The sequence below is a fragment of the Phoenix dactylifera genome, chromosome 1 (genome assembly GCF_009389715.1).
Source record: "Phoenix dactylifera cultivar Barhee BC4 chromosome 1, palm_55x_up_171113_PBpolish2nd_filt_p, whole genome shotgun sequence".
Classification (NCBI taxonomy): Eukaryota; Viridiplantae; Streptophyta; class Magnoliopsida; order Arecales; family Arecaceae; genus Phoenix; species Phoenix dactylifera.
Window position 1 is genome coordinate 37,127,893 of NC_052392.1, and position 22,856 is coordinate 37,150,748.

At 36.9% G+C, this 22,856-nt stretch overlaps 1 protein-coding gene and 1 pseudogene across 2 annotated transcripts; one reads left to right on the forward strand and one right to left on the reverse strand.

Annotated features, from left to right (window-relative positions):
* The window catches only part of LOC103702624, a 40,938-nt pseudogene extending 24,729 nt beyond the window's left edge, over positions 1-16,209 (forward strand).
* A 1,919-nt stretch (positions 16,210-18,128) lies between these two features.
* LOC103702626 lies at positions 18,129-22,555 on the reverse strand. Of its 2 annotated transcripts, XM_008785131.4 has the most exons (3): positions 21,986-22,553; positions 19,019-19,296; positions 18,129-18,881 (listed from the first exon to the last, which is right to left on the reverse strand). In XM_008785131.4, exons 1-2 carry the CDS (start codon positions 22,457-22,459, stop codon positions 19,021-19,023), a joined length of 750 nt encoding a protein of 249 aa, XP_008783353.1. In that variant the 5' UTR covers positions 22,460-22,553; the 3' UTR covers positions 18,129-18,881; positions 19,019-19,020. The 2 variants fall into 2 exon arrangements, with proteins under 2 accessions (XP_008783353.1, XP_026658636.1); XM_026802835.1 differs by having other exon boundaries at positions 18,129-19,296; positions 21,986-22,555.
* Between the last annotated feature and the right edge of the window lie 301 nt (positions 22,556-22,856).

Sequence of the window (22,856 nt, forward strand, 5' to 3'; positions counted from 1 at the left end):
TTAGAAATAATATTCTTCTATCAACGGGTTTAAATAACTGGTACCCATGATCCTCTTGCTTGGTTTCTGTCCCAGAAGGATATAGTGGCCAGGATGCCCCATACGGACACTTGGGATCCGTCTGGCCTTCTCGGTAACCTACCAATTTTTTTTCTTGTTTCTTTTTAATTTTTCAACTGTTTTAACCTTTTTATTTAAAATGAAATTTAATGAATTTTGATATGTTTTAACTGGCCTTAAACATGTTTATGAGTTAGTAGTGGTGTATCTGGTGTCAATACTGATATCAACACCTGTGGATTTGAATAATATTTAAAATATAAATATGCATTGAAAAAATAGCGTGTTTTAGGGTGATGAACACCCTTTAACATATATTTCATATCATATAGACATTTTTTATTTTTTGGATAAATTAGTGGCAGAAAAGGAGTGCAACTTAATGCATGAGGTGATGTCGAGGAAGCCAGATCATAGTGAAGGGAGGTTGGATTTGCCCTCCTTCCTCTCCTTTCTACTCTTCTCCCTCTCTCCATCTCTATCATCCCTGACCCCCCTCTTTCTTTGTTTCTGCCCGCACATGTCCACCTTCACAACCATCCTACCTTCGTATTGCTTACTGTTAAGAGCGGTATGGTATTGGCAGTTCCTGAAGTGCTCATGACAATTTGAACCTTCTTGGCAAGGTTGAATTTGGTTTATTATAGATATAACTGTCAAGTTGGACAACTTTGTTCAGGTTTGGGACTCTCTCGCAATAAAAATGTCCTGATTCATTGTCCAATTTTATTCAATGTTAGATCTGGTTCAAGCTGGGGTCTACCCGACTCACTTCCACATTACAGATAGGAGTCCCCTATGTAATTCTTGAGTTCATCTGACTATTTTTTCTTTGAAACAAGTTATTTTAAGAGGGGCCTTACAGGTGGCATGGTTTTACATAGAATAATATGAACTTAAATACAGGAACATGAGGCCGTATAAACCATAAACTATGAAGTCACAATCAACATTTTCTTAAAGCTATTTAAACTTTTTAAAATAATAACTTAATATACCAACCATCATGCCATGAGAAAGTACATGCCATTCTCAATGACATGTCAGTTCCTTCACAAAACCAGAGGAAAAGTCATGCCTTTACTTTGCTTCCATAATAAAAATGGCCATCTGTGGAATAATCCATAATTTGATGTGGCTGAAACAATGAGATTTCGAGAATTCGACAGTGAGGAAACGACGTAAAAAATTTCCTAATTTGGTTCGAGTCTTGGCTTGCATTGCTCTATCATGTCTCTGTACCTTCCTAGAGTATCTTTCACAGATAAAATACAAACTTAAAAGTGTGGTTCTTTGTTGATAAGCTTCTGCATTCTCTGTCTATTATCTAATTTTTATTTCTGTGGTATTAGCATGTCCTGTTGTCATATGTAAGTTAATATGTCAATTATTTTAGTTGGTTGTCTTAAATATGTATTTTATTTAGTGTAACAGATTTTAGACATAACTCATTACATTTCTTCAGGAAAATTGTTTGAATTTTTGATTATAACCTGCTCGGCGTACTTTGTTTCAACATGCTGCATACCTTCATAACATGTGTATTCCATGTGGTTCTTCTATACAATACTATGATAACTACCATTCTACCAACATTTCTAACCTTCCAAGACTATTTTGTTAAATTTTTGTCATCAACTATTATTGTTTTCCAAGTAAATGTTTTTCACACTATGTTCAGAAGGTATCCTGCTTCCCACCAATTCAATGCCTTGTAGATGTTTTTTCAAGAATATCAGTTGCACTGTAATATTAAGCTCTTTTTATTTCAGAGCTGAAATTATATGCATTTTCAGGTACCTGACAGGAAAGCTTGCTCTTGATGGCGAATCCGCTTGACTCAACATCTTTTGAAGAGCTATTTGAATAGAAATTGCTTTTTACAAGGTAACCACTTTTCAAATTGAAGACTTCCTGAGTTCAAATTTATTGTTACGCTTGGCTTCATGCTAGGTACTTATTGCCAGATCATGGACGTATGACTGATTCTCAGTATGTACCTTATTGGCAGTGTTTTTTTCCCTTTCCATTCATCAAATGGGTAATGTATTTATAATTCTAAACAAGGATTTAGATCCCTGTCAATACTGTCCATCCTGGAATGGAGTAGTGACTGAGTCCTGGAGGCCTGGAACAGATCTGGGACCCCCAAAACCATAAGAAGCAGGCTGTACTAGTCCTGTCCTTGGTACAAACCAGTAATCAAGCAGGAAAGGAAGCAAGACCAGCCCAGTTAACTCAGGGCCAGAAAAGATGCGGCCAAAAGAACCTAGCCAGCTTTTTTTATATTGTCACATGTCCAAGGGGAGAGGAGGAAGAGGAAGAAAGAAAGTGAGGAAGAAACTCAGATTTGACACAACACATAAACCCATCATGTGTTCAAAAGCCTCAGCTGTCCAAAAACAAAGATATAAAGAACCTAAAAATTATTAAAAAGCATTAAACGAATGAAAATGAAAAAAATAAAGAAAAAATATTTTTTTCAGGCCCCAGTAGGGTAGTAGGATGCCATGGCATACTCAGTGTAAGTGGGCATCCTGGATACCAATATACCATATTGACCCAGGCCCAACTGGTATAGGGATGGGTCCGGGTGTTAAAACCTTGGTTCTGGGTTTATTCCACGAAGAAATGTTTGAAATAAGCTGAGGTTAAATAGTTGGGAAAAGGCTCGATGTCTATGCTCGTGGTACAAAATTTTTGAATATCATAGGCCTCTTGTTAGTTCATGCCAAAGCTGGTCTTCTTTCTGGAAAAACCATCAGGTTCTTTAAGAAATTATTGGTTTTAGACAAAATTAAATCTTGAATATTTTTAAGTGAAAGTGATCAAAGCAAAATGAAACCATCAGAAACTGCCAACTTGCCTCACATACTATTTTGGGCCAGTTTAGGATGTGGGACAAAATGCTCTGGATACCAAGCTAATCTTTTTGGGCTTTGGAACTGAATTAAAATGAAGAAATTGTTTGTGTTTTCCATATTATTGATAATCAATATTAATTTTATTAGTCTGCAAGTAAAATTTTGTTTCATGAATTAACCATGTCACTTTAACTGATGCAGTTTCTGCAGATTCTCTTTACTTACAAGTTCAACTGATATGGTTGATCTTATTTTTTCTGATGTTAACTCCATTATCTTCCAGGTATTCCATGTATCATATAAAGCTATTGATGCAGACCAGAGGATAACACATGACGTGGAAAAGTTGACTGCTGATCTCTCAGGACTTGTCACTGGAATGGTGAAACCTTCTGTTGACATTCTTTTGGTAAGTCTTTGCTAGTTTGATCAATGCTTCTCAACTTTCTTTTTCATGGTTCTTGATCTGGTTGAACCTTGATCTAGAAGTTGACTCATGCATATTATTTACTGGACCATCTTTTCTTTCTTATTGTGATTCGTGGAAATGTTGTTGTGATGCCTCAGGTTCACTTGGAGAATGAAGTTGTTGACTGGCCGCAGGGGAGTTGCTATATTGTATGCCTATATGTTGCTGGGATGGGTTTTCTGAGAACTGTTGCCCCTGAATTTGGTGATCTAGCAAGTCAGGAACAACAGCTTGAGGGAACCTTAGGTAAGATGATGCATAAAATTGCTATATGCATCTTGCAAAACTACTAGGCCTCTGTGCTTCATTTTTGGGCTTTTTATTTCCACTTATTGAGAAACTAGCACGGCCATGCATCTACCTAGGTTCATGCACTCAAGACTTCGTACACATGCTGAATCTGTTGCCTTCTTTGGTGGTGGTTCACGGGGAAAAAGCTGTAAGATTTTTGCTTGCCTTTGGTCATCTATTTACTTATTTGATACCAATATTTCATATTATGGTATATTGCTATTTATTTTTTTATCATGTGCATGTGTGCCAAATCCTCGATCATTTTAATTGTCTATTAGGAATCATTGTATTAACAAGATCCTATATAGAACACCTAGCACTGAAGTACTGAATTGCCAATTTAGCTGAGACACCCCTTTATGATCAGACTGCCAAGATGTCCTGATTATGCTTTATAGCTGATTTATTCCAAGGGGTTCATGTTCTTCTTGTAATGTAACCCATCTTTGATCCTACTTTTGATTAGCAAAACCAACATTTTGCATCATCATCCTCCTTGGCCTCCTTGGCAGCTGCGAGTTAAAAGTATGTGCACATCATCGACATTTTTCTTTCTTTCTTTTTTTGTTGTTACGTTGAATCAATACCGATTGTTATGGCTTGATAGCACACTGTGGATTTGCTCCTTACAACTTAAGCTTTTGGGGTGAACTAGTTGGTTAACGCACAATCAGAGCTAAGGTAGCTAGATATTGTCCATTCAAGTCCTCTCTAAGTCAATTATTTATTTAGCCCACCTGTTGCCATCTCGATTCCTTGCTTTTCGACTCATTCTGAATTGTCACAATGACTTGTCTCATCTTTTGTCTCATTTCTCCCTCTATGTACGTGGTTCAGGCTGCATGTGGGAGGGTTGTTAGGTCCTAATTACATTGTTGAGTGTTGACCCATTCCTTAAAAACTTGAGATTCTGGATCAAGTAACTAGTTAACATTTAGGACTTAGAGAAGTTGCAAAAAAATGCCATGACATTTATTAAGAATAAATTTTAGTTGATGTACATAGGGCATACGCAATGGAGCCATTTTTTAGTAATATTTCTGTTACATACATACATATATACATACATACATATATATATATATATATATATATACATATATACATATATATACATATATATACATATATATACATATATATACATATATACATATATATACATATATACATATATATACATATATACATATATATACATATATACATATATATACATATATACATATATATACATATATACATATATATACATATATACATATATATACATATATACATATATATACATATATACATATATATACATATATATATATATATTCTGAATACAGCATTTCACTTATTTAGCTTGAATTTCTGTTTCGTAGTTTTCTACAGTTACATATATTATTATGATCCAGAATTATTATTTTCAGTGCTTTGATGATGTTTTATATTACTAACAGATGGTTGATTCAAGATTCCGGGAGTTGATTAATCATTCTAAGATCTTATTGTGGAAAAAGTGGCTATATGGTGCACTGGATGACTTCATCACAAAACAACTTCCACATAATGTGACATGGGGACTAAGTTTATTATATGCAATGGAGCACAAAGGAGATCTTGCTTCAACATCTACACAAGGTTGGACTAGATAAGCTACATCAATGTTTAATATTTATTGGTTGTTTCCAAATCATTTCCTGATTTTAACAGCTTCTAGAATTATTTCAGGGGAGTTGGCACATGCATTGCGCTTTCTTAGCTTCTGTAGTGTCACAAAGCTTTCTGGCATTTGGTGACATTCTTGAGTTGCATAAAAAATTTCTTGAACTTTCTGGTGGCATAAATCGGATTTTTGAACTAGATGAGCTACTTGATGCCACTCAAAGTGGTAAGTTCATTGATTTTTCAATAATTGAACATTCCCCTTATGGGTGTTTGGGATCATTCCTTTGACCTGATATGTTTGCTGTTGCTTTTATATCATCCATAAGTCATTCATGACTGACATTAGAGTGTTTTGGCTGACATACATTATGGTCAAATATTTAGGTTGGGCAAATCCATTAGTTTATCTGTCTCCTAAAGTCTTTTCATGCTCTTTGACCATAAAATCAACAATCACAATTATGGAAACTAACCTGTTCCGGATAGGTAGTGTATTAGTGTGTCTTCTTCCTTGCCCACCATACCTTCAAGGAGACGGACCATGAGAGGTCATCTTCCATAATGCCTTGGTGCTCATGGCATCTCGGTGTCATGGAAGCCGCTCACAAGCTATTTGATGAAATGCCTAAGAGGAACAGGATCTTGTGGAATGCTTGAATTCCTATTTGGTGGTTTCCAAACAAAATAATTTGAGATGCAATAATTACGGTTACATGGAGCCAAACAATTAAAATGCAGCTGCATGCTACAATTGTTGCGATTCCACTCGCATAAAACCTACTCGACCTTGGTCTGATAAGCTCCTAGCCCTAGCAACTTTAAAATATCCTAGAAGTATCCAGATCTCATTTTTAATTATAAAAAGTTCAGGATACTTAAATTTCCATACTATATATTTCAGGGAACTATCTGTTGCATATCGCTATTTAATGCATATTAGATACATCCGTGACTACTGTTATGGAAAATACATGCTTCCTAGTTAATAAAGAAATGTGATATAAACTTATATCTGTTCGTAATGAATAACTTAGCAAGGTCCATAAAACCAGTACCGGGAATCGGACTAATATGTTACCAGTTTGTACAATATGGTACGGCAGACACCCTATACTGACATAGGCTCCCAACAGTTTCTTCTCACTCCTAGTAATGGAACAGCTTGAAACCGGGGCAGTACGGGTTGGTAGTGGATGGCACAAGGCAGTTTTGTTTGGTTTAGATTGGTACAGACCGATTCAATTCATATACTGAACAAACCTTGGTACCTTACTGATGGGCTTGCTTTCATAGTATTTTTATAGCTTCAGGATCTAAGGATTACACTTGTGCCATCTTTGTGTGCCCTACACCGTGTGAGGTTCATCCTTATGCTCCTAGCTGGAGCATACCATAAACATGCGCTATGATATCATTACAAATAAAGTGCTAGGAGAGAAGATAGAGATCCACAAAACTTGTTGTTGAATCAACCCATCTGAAATTGCAAGAAGAAAAATTGTGAGGCTGAATAAAAGGTTGTTTTAGTAGGATGTGATCTTCCATTCTTATTCTTTAACTTGGGTTACTTGTAAGATTTTCCTGAACGTCATGCAATAAATGCTTCAAAACCTTAATAAAAGGGACTGAAGGAATGGATGCTTCAAGTTGGTGGTCGGTTAAGATATCATATGCAAATAGTCTTACCCTTCAAACTTCGCTTTCTTTGTCGGTTAAGATATCATATGCAAATAGCCTTACACTTCAAACTTTGCTTTCTGTTGCTTTCTTCAAATTTTCTTTTTAATCACTATTTTATCAGCAGCTTATGTGATTATCTGCTTTGATCTTTTCACAGTCAAGAATACCTGGTCTCTGCTCATATGTATGCTTTGCTTAGTGTGCTTATGTTGGAGTTTCATTGTGGAAATTTGTCATCTAATGTTGTTTTTCTTGATACTAGTTTACTATTTGATTCTTGAAAACAAATGTTAGGCTCTTTTGTTAACCCATGGAAACTGTCAATTGTTGAACATGCAGAGGTTCTTACATCAGATGCTTCTGCATCTACTAAAATAGATGATATTCCTACTCAAGATACCATATCTTTCTCTAAGGTTGATATTATCACCCCCGGACAGAAACTGCTGGCTAGAAAGCTGACATATGAAGTTGCACCAAGGGAAAGCCTCCTTGTAACTGGTAAGGAAAATTTTTCAGTTTAATCCTATTCATGTTCTTGATAATCTTTCTCATAATTTTTTTTCCCTTTTTGAAGGACCTAATGGTAGCGGGAAGAGTTCCATATTCAGAGTGTTGCGAGGTTTATGGCCCATTGTGTCTGGAAGACTTATCAATCCCTGCCAGTGTATCAATGAGGAATTGGTATCAGAATGTGGTTTATTTTATGTCCCCCAGCGGCCATATGCCTGCCTGGGGACCCTGAGGGATCAGATTATCTACCCTCTTTCTTGTGAGGAAGCAGAGCAGAGGATGATCTCACTGTTTGGAGCAGGTGAGTTACCAAATCAATTATCTTATTTATATTTCTTACTTTTCTTTAAAATAATTGAATGTATTTCTTTTCTACTGAATTTTGAACCCTCTAACTTACTATTGACATCGCAAATCTGTAAAGTTTCATCCTATCAACAGGGAAAGAAACCGTAACCATAACAATCAAGCTTTTTTCAACTATTTGGGGTTGGCTCTATGGACCCTCATCTTCCAAGTGTTCTTATTTAGCATTACCGCTGACCATAAACATTCATGAGCATCAAATTTGGATCTTTTTCATATCTTGACATGATATTCACTACAGGCTGTCAACATAACAATCAACCCTGCCGCCTTTTCATCTGAGCTTTGGACTGGTGTTATCTGTAAGGAAGAAACAACATGCATGCATACGTACATATTCTTTAGTAACCAAACTGCGTGGAGACTATTAATGGCTTCCAGTCTATGAACACGTCTTTTTGTTTTCTCACGTTTTACACCTGGGGATTGTTAAGCTATCTTTTAACTTCCTTGCCCCTTCACCAAAATTTGAGCCCCATCTAATGAAAACCTCATATATTTACTACTTACCCCTACATATCATATTATCGCCTCACTTTGTCTTTGACTGTCCAAACTCCTAAACTTCCTGTAATCAGCTAATCTTTAATGCTAACTTTATTTAGCATACATCCACATGAATTTAATCTAGTATATGCTATACTAAATGCTGCATAATGAAGAATCAAAATGTTATGGGCATTATATATCTTACCAAATTTTACTTTAGGAATCCTCTTAGTTTAGATATATGTTTTGTTGTTGATAGAAAGATATTTACAAAATATAAATAAATTTTCACAATGTAGTAAGATTTCTGCGACATTATCTAAAACATTGTTTAAGGAAGCAGTAGGGACTAGGAAGAAAAGATGGATCTGGCTGGTAATGTTTGCCTTGATTTATCATACTATATAAGCACGAATTATAATGTTTGGTCCTATGAATTGGTTGACATGGGTGCAATTGTGGCAATATGACAATGGTATAAGAGTCAATTTATGGTAGGACTCAAATAAATTCAAGTTTGGCATTATGACAAACAGGTATCAAGACAAAAATGTCTGAATTCTTAATACTATGAAGAGATATAATCTATAAATGTAAATGCATGTTTATGTATGACAATTAAATCTGTATGCTTTTAGGTGCAATTCAAGGTTCGCTGTACCGGTCGGTACCGGTCCGGTACCGAGCGTACCGTACCCGTACCGATGGGTACCGGTATCGGTACACCAATGTCGGTACGGTCGGTACCGAGCGTACGGTACCGTACCGACACTCGGTACGCCTATACTAATGCGGCACCGGTACGGGGTTCGGTACCGGTACGGCGAACCTTGGGTGCATGTCTATATATGGTTTGTTGCCAGATTGATTGTTGCCAGATTGATGTTTACGTACAGCAAATAAATTTAAAACTAGTTCTCCATATCATCTTAGAGGAGAAGTGTTATTTAAACTTGAAACTTATCTATGATTAGATAATATGATTATCTAATAACTCCAAACCTCCAAAAATAAGTCCACATCAAAACTAACATCATGATCATAATCATGATCATCAGAAGCATCACTTCACAAGCACCACTTGGAACTGATTTAACTATGACTATTATGTCTCAATGATGTTTATATACAGACATGGAACACATCAGACAAGTTTTCGATACGGTGCCATCATCAAAGATATTGATTAATACACTACTACACAGGGATAGGTACAGAATGTTAATGAAATCCATTTGGTTCCAAGAAGTTGGAAGACAATTTCATTATGGAATGATAAGAACTTGTGCATGAATAAACATAGAATAAATATAATGAAGAAGCTATGTCCATAACTTGTGGATCGGTTATATGAGTATAAATATTTCTTCAGCATCTATTTATACTCCACGTTAGATACTTGTATTTCTAATTAAAGCCATAACCTTTTTTCATTGTAAGCATGCATGCATTTATCATAACAACAAACATCAGTCTGCCTTGTTCAGAGCTACTTTTTTTTCCCATGTATGTCATCCAACGTCTGCTAGTCTTCATCTTCTTTCCTTACCCTTCCCCATAACTTAAATCTCTTTTACTTTTTTCCAGTTATATCGCCAAAATTTTGAATTTGAACACTTTCTTGTTTAAAAATAGAATTTCATCACTTAATTATTGATTTCCTAAACTTGTAAAGTTTAGTACCTGTTTCGAACTATGACATTGCCTTGTTTAATTATTGAAACCCACCTCCATTTCCAGTTCCAATCCCGAATAAGAAAGGTGGAGGCGAGGTCTGCCGTACCGGTACTGTCCTGAACCGATACCGGATCAACGTGGAATTCGGTATCGGAAGCTTATCGTTGGAGAACCGGTAGGGACCGGTACGGGCCGGTACGGTACTGGTATGGAACCGGTACGGGCCGGTATGGGACCGGTATCATACCGGTCCAAGCTGCCACCGGTACGCCGACTGGTACTGGTACGGCGGACCTTGGGTGGAGGATTGTCATTACGTTGACAGCCAGTTGTAAAAATATGTAAACAACTATGAAATGAATCCAATTTTGATGTCCATGTGAAATACTAGAATGTCCCCTATTCTATGCAATGGGCCACAACCTGACCCGATTGTGGTGAGAAGTGGGCACAGGTTGGCTAGATAATTGCTTGTAAGCAATGTGCTACAGCATAATCTGGTTGTAGCGACCAATGAGCAAGAGTTGGTTAAGTCGTCTTGCAAGCGACATGCTACAATGTTACCTAGTTGTAGTGATAAATGAGCAAGGCTTATTCAGGATTTGGGAGTCTTCTAGCAGTAACCTAGTATAGTGGTTGCTAGATAGAGTATTAAAGAGACAAAAGGAATTATATCATGCAAGGACAAATTAGATTTTCTACTTGGAATGTTAGTGCGTTAAATGGAAAAAGTAGATAATTAGTGGCTATGATGACATGTAGAAGAATCAATATTTTTAATTATAAAAAAAAACTAATAAGATTGAGGATGGGTATAAACTATTATATAGGTAAGGATGATAATAGAGTAGAAATAGGAGTGGATAAGGGCATGGCAAAAAATTGTACATGTAAATAAGATAAGTAATAGATTAATAGCTATTAATATTACTTTTAGATGAGGAGATTATTAATGTAATTAGTTCTTATCATCACAAGTAGGCTTAGGGGAGAGGGTTAACCAACAATTTGGGAAGAAATGGATGGATTAATGCAAATTATTCCTGAAGGAGAAAGGATGATTAGAGGTGGTGATCTAAATAGGCATGTCAGGAAGAATAATATAGGATATGAAAGAGTGCATGGCAAATTTGATTCTAGAGTTAAAAATTTAATGCATGATCTAGTTCTTGAAACTATAATAGCTTATGATTTAACAATTGCAAATACGTATTTTAAGGAGAGAGATGAGCATTTTGTAACCTTTAAGAGCAGACTAAATTTACGACAAATAGATTACTTTTTAATTAAGAGAAGACAAAAATCAACATGTAAGGATTGTAAGGTGATACTAGGAGGGAGTTTACTACTAGTTTTAAATGTGTATACTAAGTGCAAGAAGAAAGGAAAAGAAATTAGTAAATATCCAAACATAAGGTGACGAAATTTAAAAGAGGAAAATTTTATAGCTTTCATGAATACATTGATATGTTATATTATATAATATCAAATTTTGTTATATTATTATGCTATAGTATACAATATTATATTCTATATTATAATAATATTATAATACATTACAATAATATTATACTATATCATATATTATATATTAATATGTATTATATTTATTATGCTCTGTTGTATAATACTATGCAATATCTTTTATGGTCATTTTGTCATACCAAAAGTATTTTTTCAGTTTGTTTACCAAACAAATATTAAAGTTCCATAGTATTTTAGAAATGTAGTTACCAAACAGCAAATAGCTTTTTATAAAAGCTCTACTTCAAAAAGCTGTACTTCTAAAAGCTCTACTGCCAACAGCTCTGCCAAACGGGGCCTGAATCATTAAAGGAGAGAAACTAGAATTCAAGAACTGAGCCATACAAAATATCGGACAAAAAGACTAATTGTATTAAGAGGGCAGCTAAAGATATTTTAGGAGAGACAAAAAAAAATATACACATAAAGAAACTTAGGTAATTAAAACAAAAATGATTTGCTTTAAAGAATGTCAAAAATAAAAGATATTGAAAATTTCATAAAATATAAGGGAGCTATAAAAGATGCAAAAGGGGTAGTAAATAAGGCTAAATATGTAGCATGTGATAATTTATATGATAGATTGAGGTCAAAATAAGGTGATAAAGAAATTTATAAAATAGCTAAAGATAAAGAAAAAACTAGAGATATTGATCTAGGTAGATATATCAAAGGTAAGGATAATAGGATATCAGTGAAAGATGACAGAAATTAAACAAAAATGGAGGCATTATTTTGAAAAATTGTTAAATGTGGATTCTACTAAAAAAATCTTTATTGAAATTATACAATCTGGGAGAAGTCAAGGTTCTATTTGTATAATTCATAAAAACGAAGTGGAGATAGCTTTGAAAAGAATGCCAAATGGTAAGATATTAGGACTAGATGAAATATCTATTGAGGTTCGAAAAATTATGGGAGATATTAAATTAAATTGGTTTACTAACTTATTTAACGAAATTATGAAAATTAATAAAATGCTAGATGACTAGAGAAGTATTTAGTATTTGTCGATAAGAATAAATATGATGTATCAAACTGTCCTAATTGTCATGGAATTAAGTTTATAAGTCACTCTGCGAGATTGTGGGAAAGGGTAATTGAACAAAGATTGACAAAAATGAAAATTATTTCAGATAACTAATTTGGATTTGTGCTTGAAAGATCAATAATGGATGCTATCTTTACATAGATATTTGTAGAAAAATATAGAGAAAAGGGAAATTGTATATATGGTCTTTATTGACTTGAGAAAGCTTATGATAGGATACCAAGAAAAGTGATTTGGAGGGTTGTAAGAATGAAATGTTTTTTAAGTGGTACATTGAAATAATTGAGGATATGTATGTTGGGGCATTAACAAGTGTTAGGAGTTGCTTTGGTACAAGTATTTTTCTAGTCACAATAGGCTTACATCACAGATCAGCAATAAGCCTATGCCTATTTATTTTAATTATGGATGAACTGCAATGTACTGAGGTGTATGGATGATATAGTAATTGATTGATGAAAAGAAAATAATATTAAATACTAAATTAGAATTATGGAAGAAAACTTTAGAGGATAAGGGTTTAAAAATTAGCAGAACGAAGATAGAATATAATGAATGCAAATTTAATGATAATGGAATTGAAGACATAATATCAACTAAGATTGATTGACAAAAGATACAACAAAGTAACCAATCTCTTTATTCAGGATTTATTATACAAAATAATGGGGAGATAGATGAAGATATATGTAATAGACCTGGTTGGATGAAGTGGACAGGTGCATTTAGAATGTTATGTGATGGGTAAATACCTTGGAGACTTAAGCAAGATATTTATATAACAATACCAAAACCTACAATGTTGTATGGCTCAAAGTGTTAGGCAATAAAAAAAGTACATGAAAACAAATAAAGTATGGGAGAAATGAGAATGTTAAAATAGATGTGTGGTAAAACTAGGAAGGATGATTAAGAAATGAATTTATTAGAGGAGCTGTAGGAGTTGCACAAATTAAGGACAAAGTGATGGAAAACCAATTGTGATGGTCCGGACATGGATGGAGAAAAGAAGGTTGTGAGAAAAGAAGAGGAAGATCTAAATTAACATGGATGGAGGTTGCAAGGCAGAATATGGGGAAACTTGGGATATATCAGAGGCAACCCTAGATAGGAAAACTTGGTGAATAAGGATCCATAAAACTAACCCCAAATAGCTGGGAAAAGGCTTAGATTTTTGTTGTGACATTACCTTACCACAATCAACCTTATCATTCTTGTCTCTGAAAATTCATCTTTTGTTTGGACCCCTTTAGAGGAAAAAGTGAATCTCATATCTCTATCCATAGTGTGTTCACGATGTTTTATCATTCTGAGTCTCAGGTAGTGATGATAAAAGTTGTCTGAAGTCTGAACACTGGCCTCCTCTTCAGCCACTCCACCCAACTCTTATAAGTGTTTATGACTTCATCTTTTTTGAATGAAAGGACACAAAATAGTCTAGATTCTTGGAAGTTTGCTTTTAGATGTAATTGAGGCATCATTTTCCTTTGCATTCCTACTAAAATTGCATTGTTTTAATTTTTCTGAATTTAAGTCTCTTATAGACCCAATGTTTCCTTCATCATTCAAGTGTAGAATTCACCCCTTTTTGTGTATTTTGTGTGTGCGCGTCTATATATTCAAAACCTAGTGATTTTAAATCTTCCCATGTTTTAAAATGTGTAGATTATAATGTGTAAAGTTGATTTTCAATTTATGTACCCTATCATGTATTTTACCACAAAAGTGCAGTTGATATCATTTATTTTTGTACCAACTTGATGATTAGGTTAGAGTCCACGAGAACACATGAATTTCTAGTCTCTAGGTTTTTTTTATACTCTAGATCATGTTCAATGGTTTTGATCTTGAATTTGGATGTCCTATCTTTCATTTTGAAGGACCATCTAAACTATCCTCTCTAGAGTATATTAGCATTACTCATTTATATATTTGTATGTGTGTAACGTGGTTGTGCATGTGTAGCATCTGCATATTGCACAAAGCAAGGGAATGTACTTTGATCTGGTATTTTATTTCATATCTATTCTTACTGTCAAATCTCAAATTTTCTTATTGCCCTTCATTCTTCTAGTTCAGTGTTCAACCAACTTTTATTTTCCTACATAGTTTCAGATTTAGCATCTGAACGTGGCATGCAGCAAGGGGACTTACTTGGATCTAGTATTTTATTTCATATCTATTCTCACTGTCAATCACAAATTTTCTCATTATCCTTCATTTTTCCACTTCAGTATTCGACCAATTTTCATTTTTCGATGTAGTTTCAGATTCATTTTGTCATTGATTTATTTCGCCTTGTTATGGAAAGAATTTCAAGGAACTCATGATGCATAGGTGACAACTCTAATGCCGCTCGTCTTCTGGATGCTCGCTTGAGGTCTATTCTAGAAAATATTCGTCTAGTTTATCTTCTTGAAAGAGAGGAGCAAGGTTGGGATGCTAGTCCAAACTGGGAGGACATTCTCTCTCTTGGAGAACAACAACGACTTGGCATGGTGAGATAAGGAAACCTCGTTCTAATTATCTTAGTCCATTCTTTTTAATGTTGTAATCCTGTTCCTAATACGGCAGTGTTCTGATGGCTTCCAGGCACGCCTGTTCTTTCACCACCCTAAATTTGGCATCCTAGATGAGTGCACGAAGTATGTGTTCCAATGAACTCTTGTGTTACTCTGTTGTTGAGAGATCTGGATTAATATTGCTTAAGGGTCTTGTACTTTTTTCTTATCACAGTGCAACCAGTGTTGATGTTGAAGAACACTTGTACAGACTTGCAAGGGAAATGGGTATTACAGTCATTACATCCTCCCAAGTAAGCACAGAATACATCTATATCTACTCCCTTTTACAGAGCTCTGTCACATTTCCTCGACCATTTGTTTTGATTGAACACATCTCACATTTTCAGCGGCCTGCCTTGATACCATTTCATGCGATGGAGTTGCGACTTATCGATGGTGAAGGCAAATGGAAGTTGTGCTCAATAAATCAATTACCAAGCTCAAATCATCCTCCACCATTTACATCATAGTTGTGATTATTTCTCTCATTGGCTACAATTACAGTCAGTTTTGCAACAAACAATATGCTAAAGACATTGGCGCATTATGCCACTGGTATCTTGTACAATAATTTTGGACCTCGCCGAGAGATTGGAGAAGTGCAGTTGACGCAGGTAGCCACTTTAGTCTTGCGGGTCCTCAAGGTGGGGAAGAGGACCGAACGAAATCCAGGGAATTTTTTCTTTTCCAGGGTGACAGATGGCAAGGATTGTTAGGTTTAGAATTGTAACACAAAAGGCAATGGCAGAAAACTGAGGAGCATGCTCTGTAATTTCAATAGAAAGTAAAGGATGCTTTCTGAAAGTGTATACAAAGAAAATTTGTTGTACATACATGCAAGCTGCATACATGGAAAACCAGTATCTCATGCAATGAATTTTTATTTTTTGTTTAAATTTGTGTTGAATAACAAGGGTTGCAACACTATCTATTGTAGGCTATGATATGAATTCCCAGGCTCCTTGAATTTTGGATATGAAAGTTTCCTAATTGAAATTGATATCTGGAAATTTTTTTATTCTAAGTAGTTGGATTTCTTCGGAGCCTGCTGCTTATATTTTGTCAGTTCTCTTATACTGAAGGTGAAAAATTGGCATCATCTGCTTCTGATGTACTATGGAGCAGTGTATCTGCTGTCCATCATCTCTATATGGTCGGAGGTGGTTATTTTTCATACCAAAGTTTCAGGATGTGATAATATTAGTCGGGGTGGCTGCTACGCGTCAGATCAAAAAAATTTCAATCCAAACTCGATCCTGTTTATTAAATAGGCCAAAAATCCAAAATAAAATTGACCATTTTATTAATTAAATAATCTTATCCAATTTGCATCTGTTTATTAAATAGATTTAATCAGGTTAATTATATCTTTAATTAGTTAAATGAGTTTTAATAGGTTAAAGGGTTGGATCAGGATCCAATCCAATTATTAAACTGGCAAAATGGCTCAAACATGTTAGAACGTGACCTTTTTAATAATTGGATCTAAGCAGATTGACTCATTTATGATCCGATTTCATTTATACCAGACCTGAGCCTACTTAAAGTGGGTTGGCTGTGGCTCTAGTTGGTGGGTTGGGTCTTAAATTGCTACCCTTGAGCAACTTTTGGGACATATGGGATGAAGAAGATTAAAATTTAAAACGTACAAGCAAAGAAAAATCAAAGTTATTTCTGCACTAGCTCAAGGTCTTGGTCTAGGCCCTTCTGGGACATATGGCTCTCTAAGGGGTGTGAAGTTGGGCTCAAATTATTGGGCGAAGATTTAGGCTGGTGAAAGTTGCAGATAAAACCCTAAACTATCTCCAAGCACTATAACAAATGGACCATGAACTTTGAAAGTAGCAGCTTTGACGATAACTATATTTCCTGAGCTCCGCAAGCAAATGGGAAATTTCACATGCTCGATTATATTTCCAGTTAACCCATTAACCAATTCAACCACTACCTTTGAATAATTTAATCCATAATCCAGAGTTATACTGTTAGAACCCTTGTACAGGTGTTTGGTCTCACATTGGTCATGTGTTACGAGGTCTAAGGTGCTTAAGCAAGACTAAGGACCCTGATCAATTACCTTTTGGATAGCCTTTTTTTATTGTTGAAGTTCTGGATCATTACAAATAGTATCAGCATCAACCTAGCTCACCTCCCATGTGGCTAGCACATATTGTGGCATTGGGCTCTATTGGGTTGATCATGAGCTAGTGCAATTTTCTTTTGTTTGTTTTTTTTTTCCTTAAATCTTGAAGGTGGTAAAGGAAATAAACAATGCCTGTCCAAGGGTCCATCTCTCTCTAACATCCCATGCCTAGCTACATTAACAGGATGTCTTTCCAATGCATAAGGCCTTGCTAAGCTTCCTATTAATGGCTTTGTTGGGCGGCAACACAGGCCTTAGATCTCTCTCTCGTAGGATCACCTGCAGTGCAGCTCTCCTCATGAGCATGCCAACTAATGGAAACTATTGACTTATACGATCTTGCGGATTTCCAAGTGCTCAGGCTCTCTAAAATGGAGATCAAAGAGTTCCCTGTCAAAATCTTGATACGACCTTGGCTAAGGCAACAGGGTTAGCTGGGTGCTCAACACATGAGAAGATTTCATTGGAACAGAATATAACAGCTCTCTGAGGAGCTCACAACTTTGATCAATGCAGTCATTATGCTGGTGGCAACCTTGGCAACAATGAAATCATCAAACAGCTTAAAGATGGTAGTAAACAATGAATTCATAAGCAGCCTAGAGATGGCAGCAGAAGAGTTCATCTATGTATTATGTGATTCCTGGTTCTTCTGCACCTTCTCTCCCCCAGCTATGGAACTACTGACAGAAAAATATTTCGATCAATTTTATGTTTGTATTTGTCCCTGCCAAATGTAATGCAATGAAAGCATAAACACTCAAACTAGAACCAGTAGTAAAGAAGCAAATTTACTAGCAATATATAGCACACTGGATCAAAAAGTACAACAGGTGTTGGGGAGACCGGACTCGTAAGGTCAGTAGAACTTGATAAACATGCAAAACCAACTTAGCCTATAAACTAAAGCCATTGGGTTTTTAGGTTCAATCATCTATACCAATCGTTCTTCCACCTACTATTTATGTTATGTGGGAGTAAACTTCAAAAGTTGGTCTATACACAAACTCTTTTGCATGGGATGGAAGCAGAGGTGTATAGGATTTTCTGGAACAACTTCTTCACTGCATAAACTGTGTCATGCAAAGTTAGCTTTCAACGTAGTTCTATGTTTGCCACAGCATCAAAGAAAACAATACCATTCAATTCACCAAATCACATGACGGTTTATTGCTCCACCATAATAAGGCTGCTCCAAGACCATGGCTTTCAATGGCTTTACACTCAATCGTGGATCCGAAGCCGTTCACTGGAAATTTTATGTACAAAATTATTCCAAAACCTTAATTGTTTTTCAGAAGTTCGGATCTCCAGTTATTCTTTAAGAAGGTTTACCCAATCAGCCTTACGTTCCTAGGTATGTATGTTATTGCATATATTCCATGACACTGTTGCAAGTATAGACATGCTGATTAAGTCTTTGAAATCTTGCAGTATTCGAATGCTTTTGAATGCTTTTGCTGTCATAACCAACCGGAATCAACTGAATGAATTATTGAGTTCCAACTTTACTGGATGCCCTGGAGAGATGCTGCAAGGAAACAGCAATAGTTGTAAGAGAATTTCTCACTCGCTCTCTGGTTATCCTTTTTTTCTTTTCCTGATGCCGCTCTCTCTTTTTATCTACAGTATAAAAATAATATGGTTAATGTATGCTATATAATTAACCTTCACGTAGAGGAAGTGATGGAGATTCTCGCATTCAGATCAGCGATGCATTCACTTGGAAGTCCAAGAAAGGAGTTCATGAGAATGTCATTGATTGGATTGACCAAGGCCACACCAACCAGCCTGCACCTTCCTTCTCCATTTATTCTCTCCCCCCTCCCAGCCCTTAATTTTCCTGTGGACTCCTCTGATGTTAGTGTTGTCTCCACCATTAATGGAGGAGCTTTGTAAATGCTTCCAACTGAGAACCAGAATTTTGCTCTGAACTGCAGATCAGCCTGCAAATAATACCAATGTCCTCTTTCAGCATAGCAAGTTCTAACCAGTACATCATAGTTGTTGTTGGAAGACAAACTTGATTTTCACTTGAAGATAATTGGCATTAGAGCTAAAAGTTGTTTAGCAAGATGCCCAGGATTTTAAGCTTTAATGATACAAGTAACCAACAAGCTCTGTATGTAGCTTGTGTTTGCAGAAGCTTCCTCAGACAATCCACCACAACAGCCTAGATGATTTTTCTAGTGTAAGGACTTACTTAAGGCTTGTATACTTGCAGAGCTAGCATGTCAAAGTCCATATGATGTCTCATATGAGTAAGGTCATGTTTGGGGGAGCTGTTGGAAGTAGAGCTGTTAGAAGTAGAGCTGTTGGAAGTAGAGCTTTTATAAAAATCTGTTTGCTGTTTGGTAACTACATTTTTAAAGTGCTGTGGCACTTTAACATTTGTTTGGTAAACAAACTGAGAAAGTACTTTTGTATGACAAAATGACCATAAAGGACATTACTAGTATTATACAATAGTGCATAATAAAATATAATATATATTAATATATAAATATATAATATAGTATAATATTAATGTAATGTAACATAATATTATTATAATATAGTACTATAACATTGTATACTATAGAATAATAATTTAAAATAATATTAAATTAGTTAACATAACATAATATTATATTATATTATATTTATAGTATAATACAATAATAAATGTATAAAATATTATAATTATTAGTATAAACTAATTTTTTACTCTTTTGATGACCATTTATTTCTCTAACAAATTTTCTAACTAGGTGAAAAAATTGGTTAAATAATTACTAATATTTTTATTTATTATTTTATTTCATTGAAATATATTTATTAATTATTTTATTTATTTATTTATTCGTTCATTTATATACATATTTATTTTTTTTCTTTTTTTCCTTTTTCTTTCCTTTTTCTTTTTTTTCTTCTCTTTTTTTTCTTTCCTTTTCTTCTTTTTTTTTTTCCTTTTCTTTTTTCTTCTCTTCTTCTCCTTTCTTCCTCTCTTTCCTTCTTCTCCTTTCTTCTTCTCCCGTGAAGCCGGCGGCGCCGGAAGGGGGGCCGGGCCGCGGCGGCCGCGGGAGGGGGGCCGGGATGGTGGGCCGCGGCGGCCGCAGGAGGAGGGGGGCTCGGGAGGGGGCCGGGACAGCGGGCCCCGACGGCCGCGGGGGGAGGGGGGCTCGGGAGGGGGCCGGGACGGCGGGCCCCGACGACCGCGGGGGGAGGGGGGCTCGGGAGGGGGCCGGGACGGCATGCCGCGGCGACCGCGGGGGAGGGGGGCTCGGGAGGGGGCCGGGACGGCGGGCCCCGACGACCGCGGGGGGAGGGGGGCCGGGACGGCGTGCCGCGGTGACCGCGGGGGAGGAGAGGCTCGGAGGGGGCCGGGACGGCGTGCCGCGGCGACCGCGGGGGAGGGGGGGCCTCGGGAGGGGGCCGCGACGGCGGGCCGGCCGGGAGGCAGCGGCCATGGCGGCCCCTTCCTCCCCTTCCTTTTTTTTTTGGCTGTGTGGTGGGTCGCAGCGGCGGGGGGCTCGGGTGGGGGCTGGGGGACGCGGCCACGGGTGGCCGGCGTGGTGGCTGCCTCCCAAAAAAAAAAAAGAAAAGAGGAGGGCCGGCGGCATTGAGGAGAAGGAGATAGAGAGGGAGAGAGAGAGAGAGGGGGGGGATGGTGAGAGAGAAAGTGGTGGTGAGATTGAGATTTTTTGGAGGAAAAAGAAACTTTTAAATGGGGGTATTTTGGTCAAAAATACAGCTTCCCGACAAAGCTGAAAACAGCGTTTTCGGAAAGCTCCAAAATTGAGCTTCTGCCAAAAAGCTGTTTTCAGCTTCCCGCAAAAGCTGAAACAGCTTTTTAGAAATTTTACCAAACACACTTTTTTCCCTAAAAGTACTTTTGGAGGGCCAGAAAGTGCTTTTTGGCCCTCCAAAAGCTCCCCCAAACAGGGCCTAAGAAATATAGACATGAGGTCTTTGAATGGTCCAAGAAGAGAAAGCAAAGGATGGGAGAAGTATGAAGGACTAAACTTTGGACTGGAAATAGGAAACGCTGTGAACCCTGCATGGCCAAAATTGTTCTGAGAACAATGGTTAGCATGCTACCAATCATCCCAAAGAAATCATGCAAAAATCTCCTATCAAATACTTGGATAAAACCTCTCATCAGCTAGTTATTTTTCATCACACAACCTCTCCCAGTGAGAGGAAGGGGTGCGCACCCCTCGGGCGTATCGCCCAGTTTGCACGATGCCCAGCCTTTTGGGGTATCAAAAACCTTTGCATAACATGAGATCTAAGAATCAGTGATCTTTTCGATCCCTCTTCTCCCTTCTTATGCCTCTTCTACTGGGCCAAATGCTGTTCTTCCTCCTGTTGCACCCATTCTAAATATCCTCAAAAATATACATACTACTGTTCTCAGGGCATTCTTACAATGTCGTTTTCCTTTTCCTTTCCGGTAACCTTCTTCTATATGCTATATCTTCTTAGCCTCCAACTCCACATTATAGCTGGCTTTATTTACACGTCATGTTCTTTTCGTTTGGAGAAGCAATCATTGAAAGAATACATCCACAACAATTACAACTATCTATAGATGTTAAGAGAACTAATACTCAACAAAACACGCATATAAACAAGCAGTATGTCATTACTAACCTTTCCACTCTCTTTGCTGATGGTTCCCTGGAAAGACTCTGGAACAATGTCTATCTTAAGAAACGGCGGCAATGGCAAGCCAAGGAACTTTGTCGTCGCACCGGTAAGCGGTGGGATATACAGTGTTCCTACATCGAAAGTGACCGATATCGTATCATCATCATTGCGAGCCTCGTCCTCCTTTCTCCCGATCGCTGTACCAATACCTCCTTTCGCATTGTATTCAAAATCTGGATACCAGGAGATGCCCAGCTTGCAGCCTTCAAGAGTTTCAAACCTGACGTCCCATACGTTAGAACCGTGTTCAACTTTGTCGAGAGATTCTTGCCTGCTTGGACTGGTGTAAGAAGAGGAGGGAACTGAGTGCGGTCTGCACTTAAATCTGAGAGAGTTTGATGATGTATTGAAGCTGGGTGAATTGGTTGGAAGTCTGTGGGGGATTGGAAGACTTGGAGAGTTGATCTTGGAACTCATTTGGGAATCTGAGGGAAGAGCTCGAGCTTCCTGACTATGGTATTGCGGAATTAGTTCGAAAGAAGTGATAAGAAGAATGATGAATTTGAGGCTGGAGCTGGTTGGTCTCATGATAGCCTTATCTTGTCCGGCTGCCTGAAAGACCAAAACAACCATCCTATTTGGACCGAGCCCAACTGAAGTTGGTACTGTATATTCGGAGGTGGTGAGGTCGCTTCCTCATGGTGCCTCTCCATGGCTGTCTCCAGCATAGAATACGGGTAAAAACAAATTAAGTAATATCGGTTCGAATTTATTTTCGTATTGAAATTTATCTGGATATTGGTAGAAATTTGAGCATCCAGCTAATATTCATATCCGTCAAAGAAAATTGGATATGACATGGATAGACAACTAT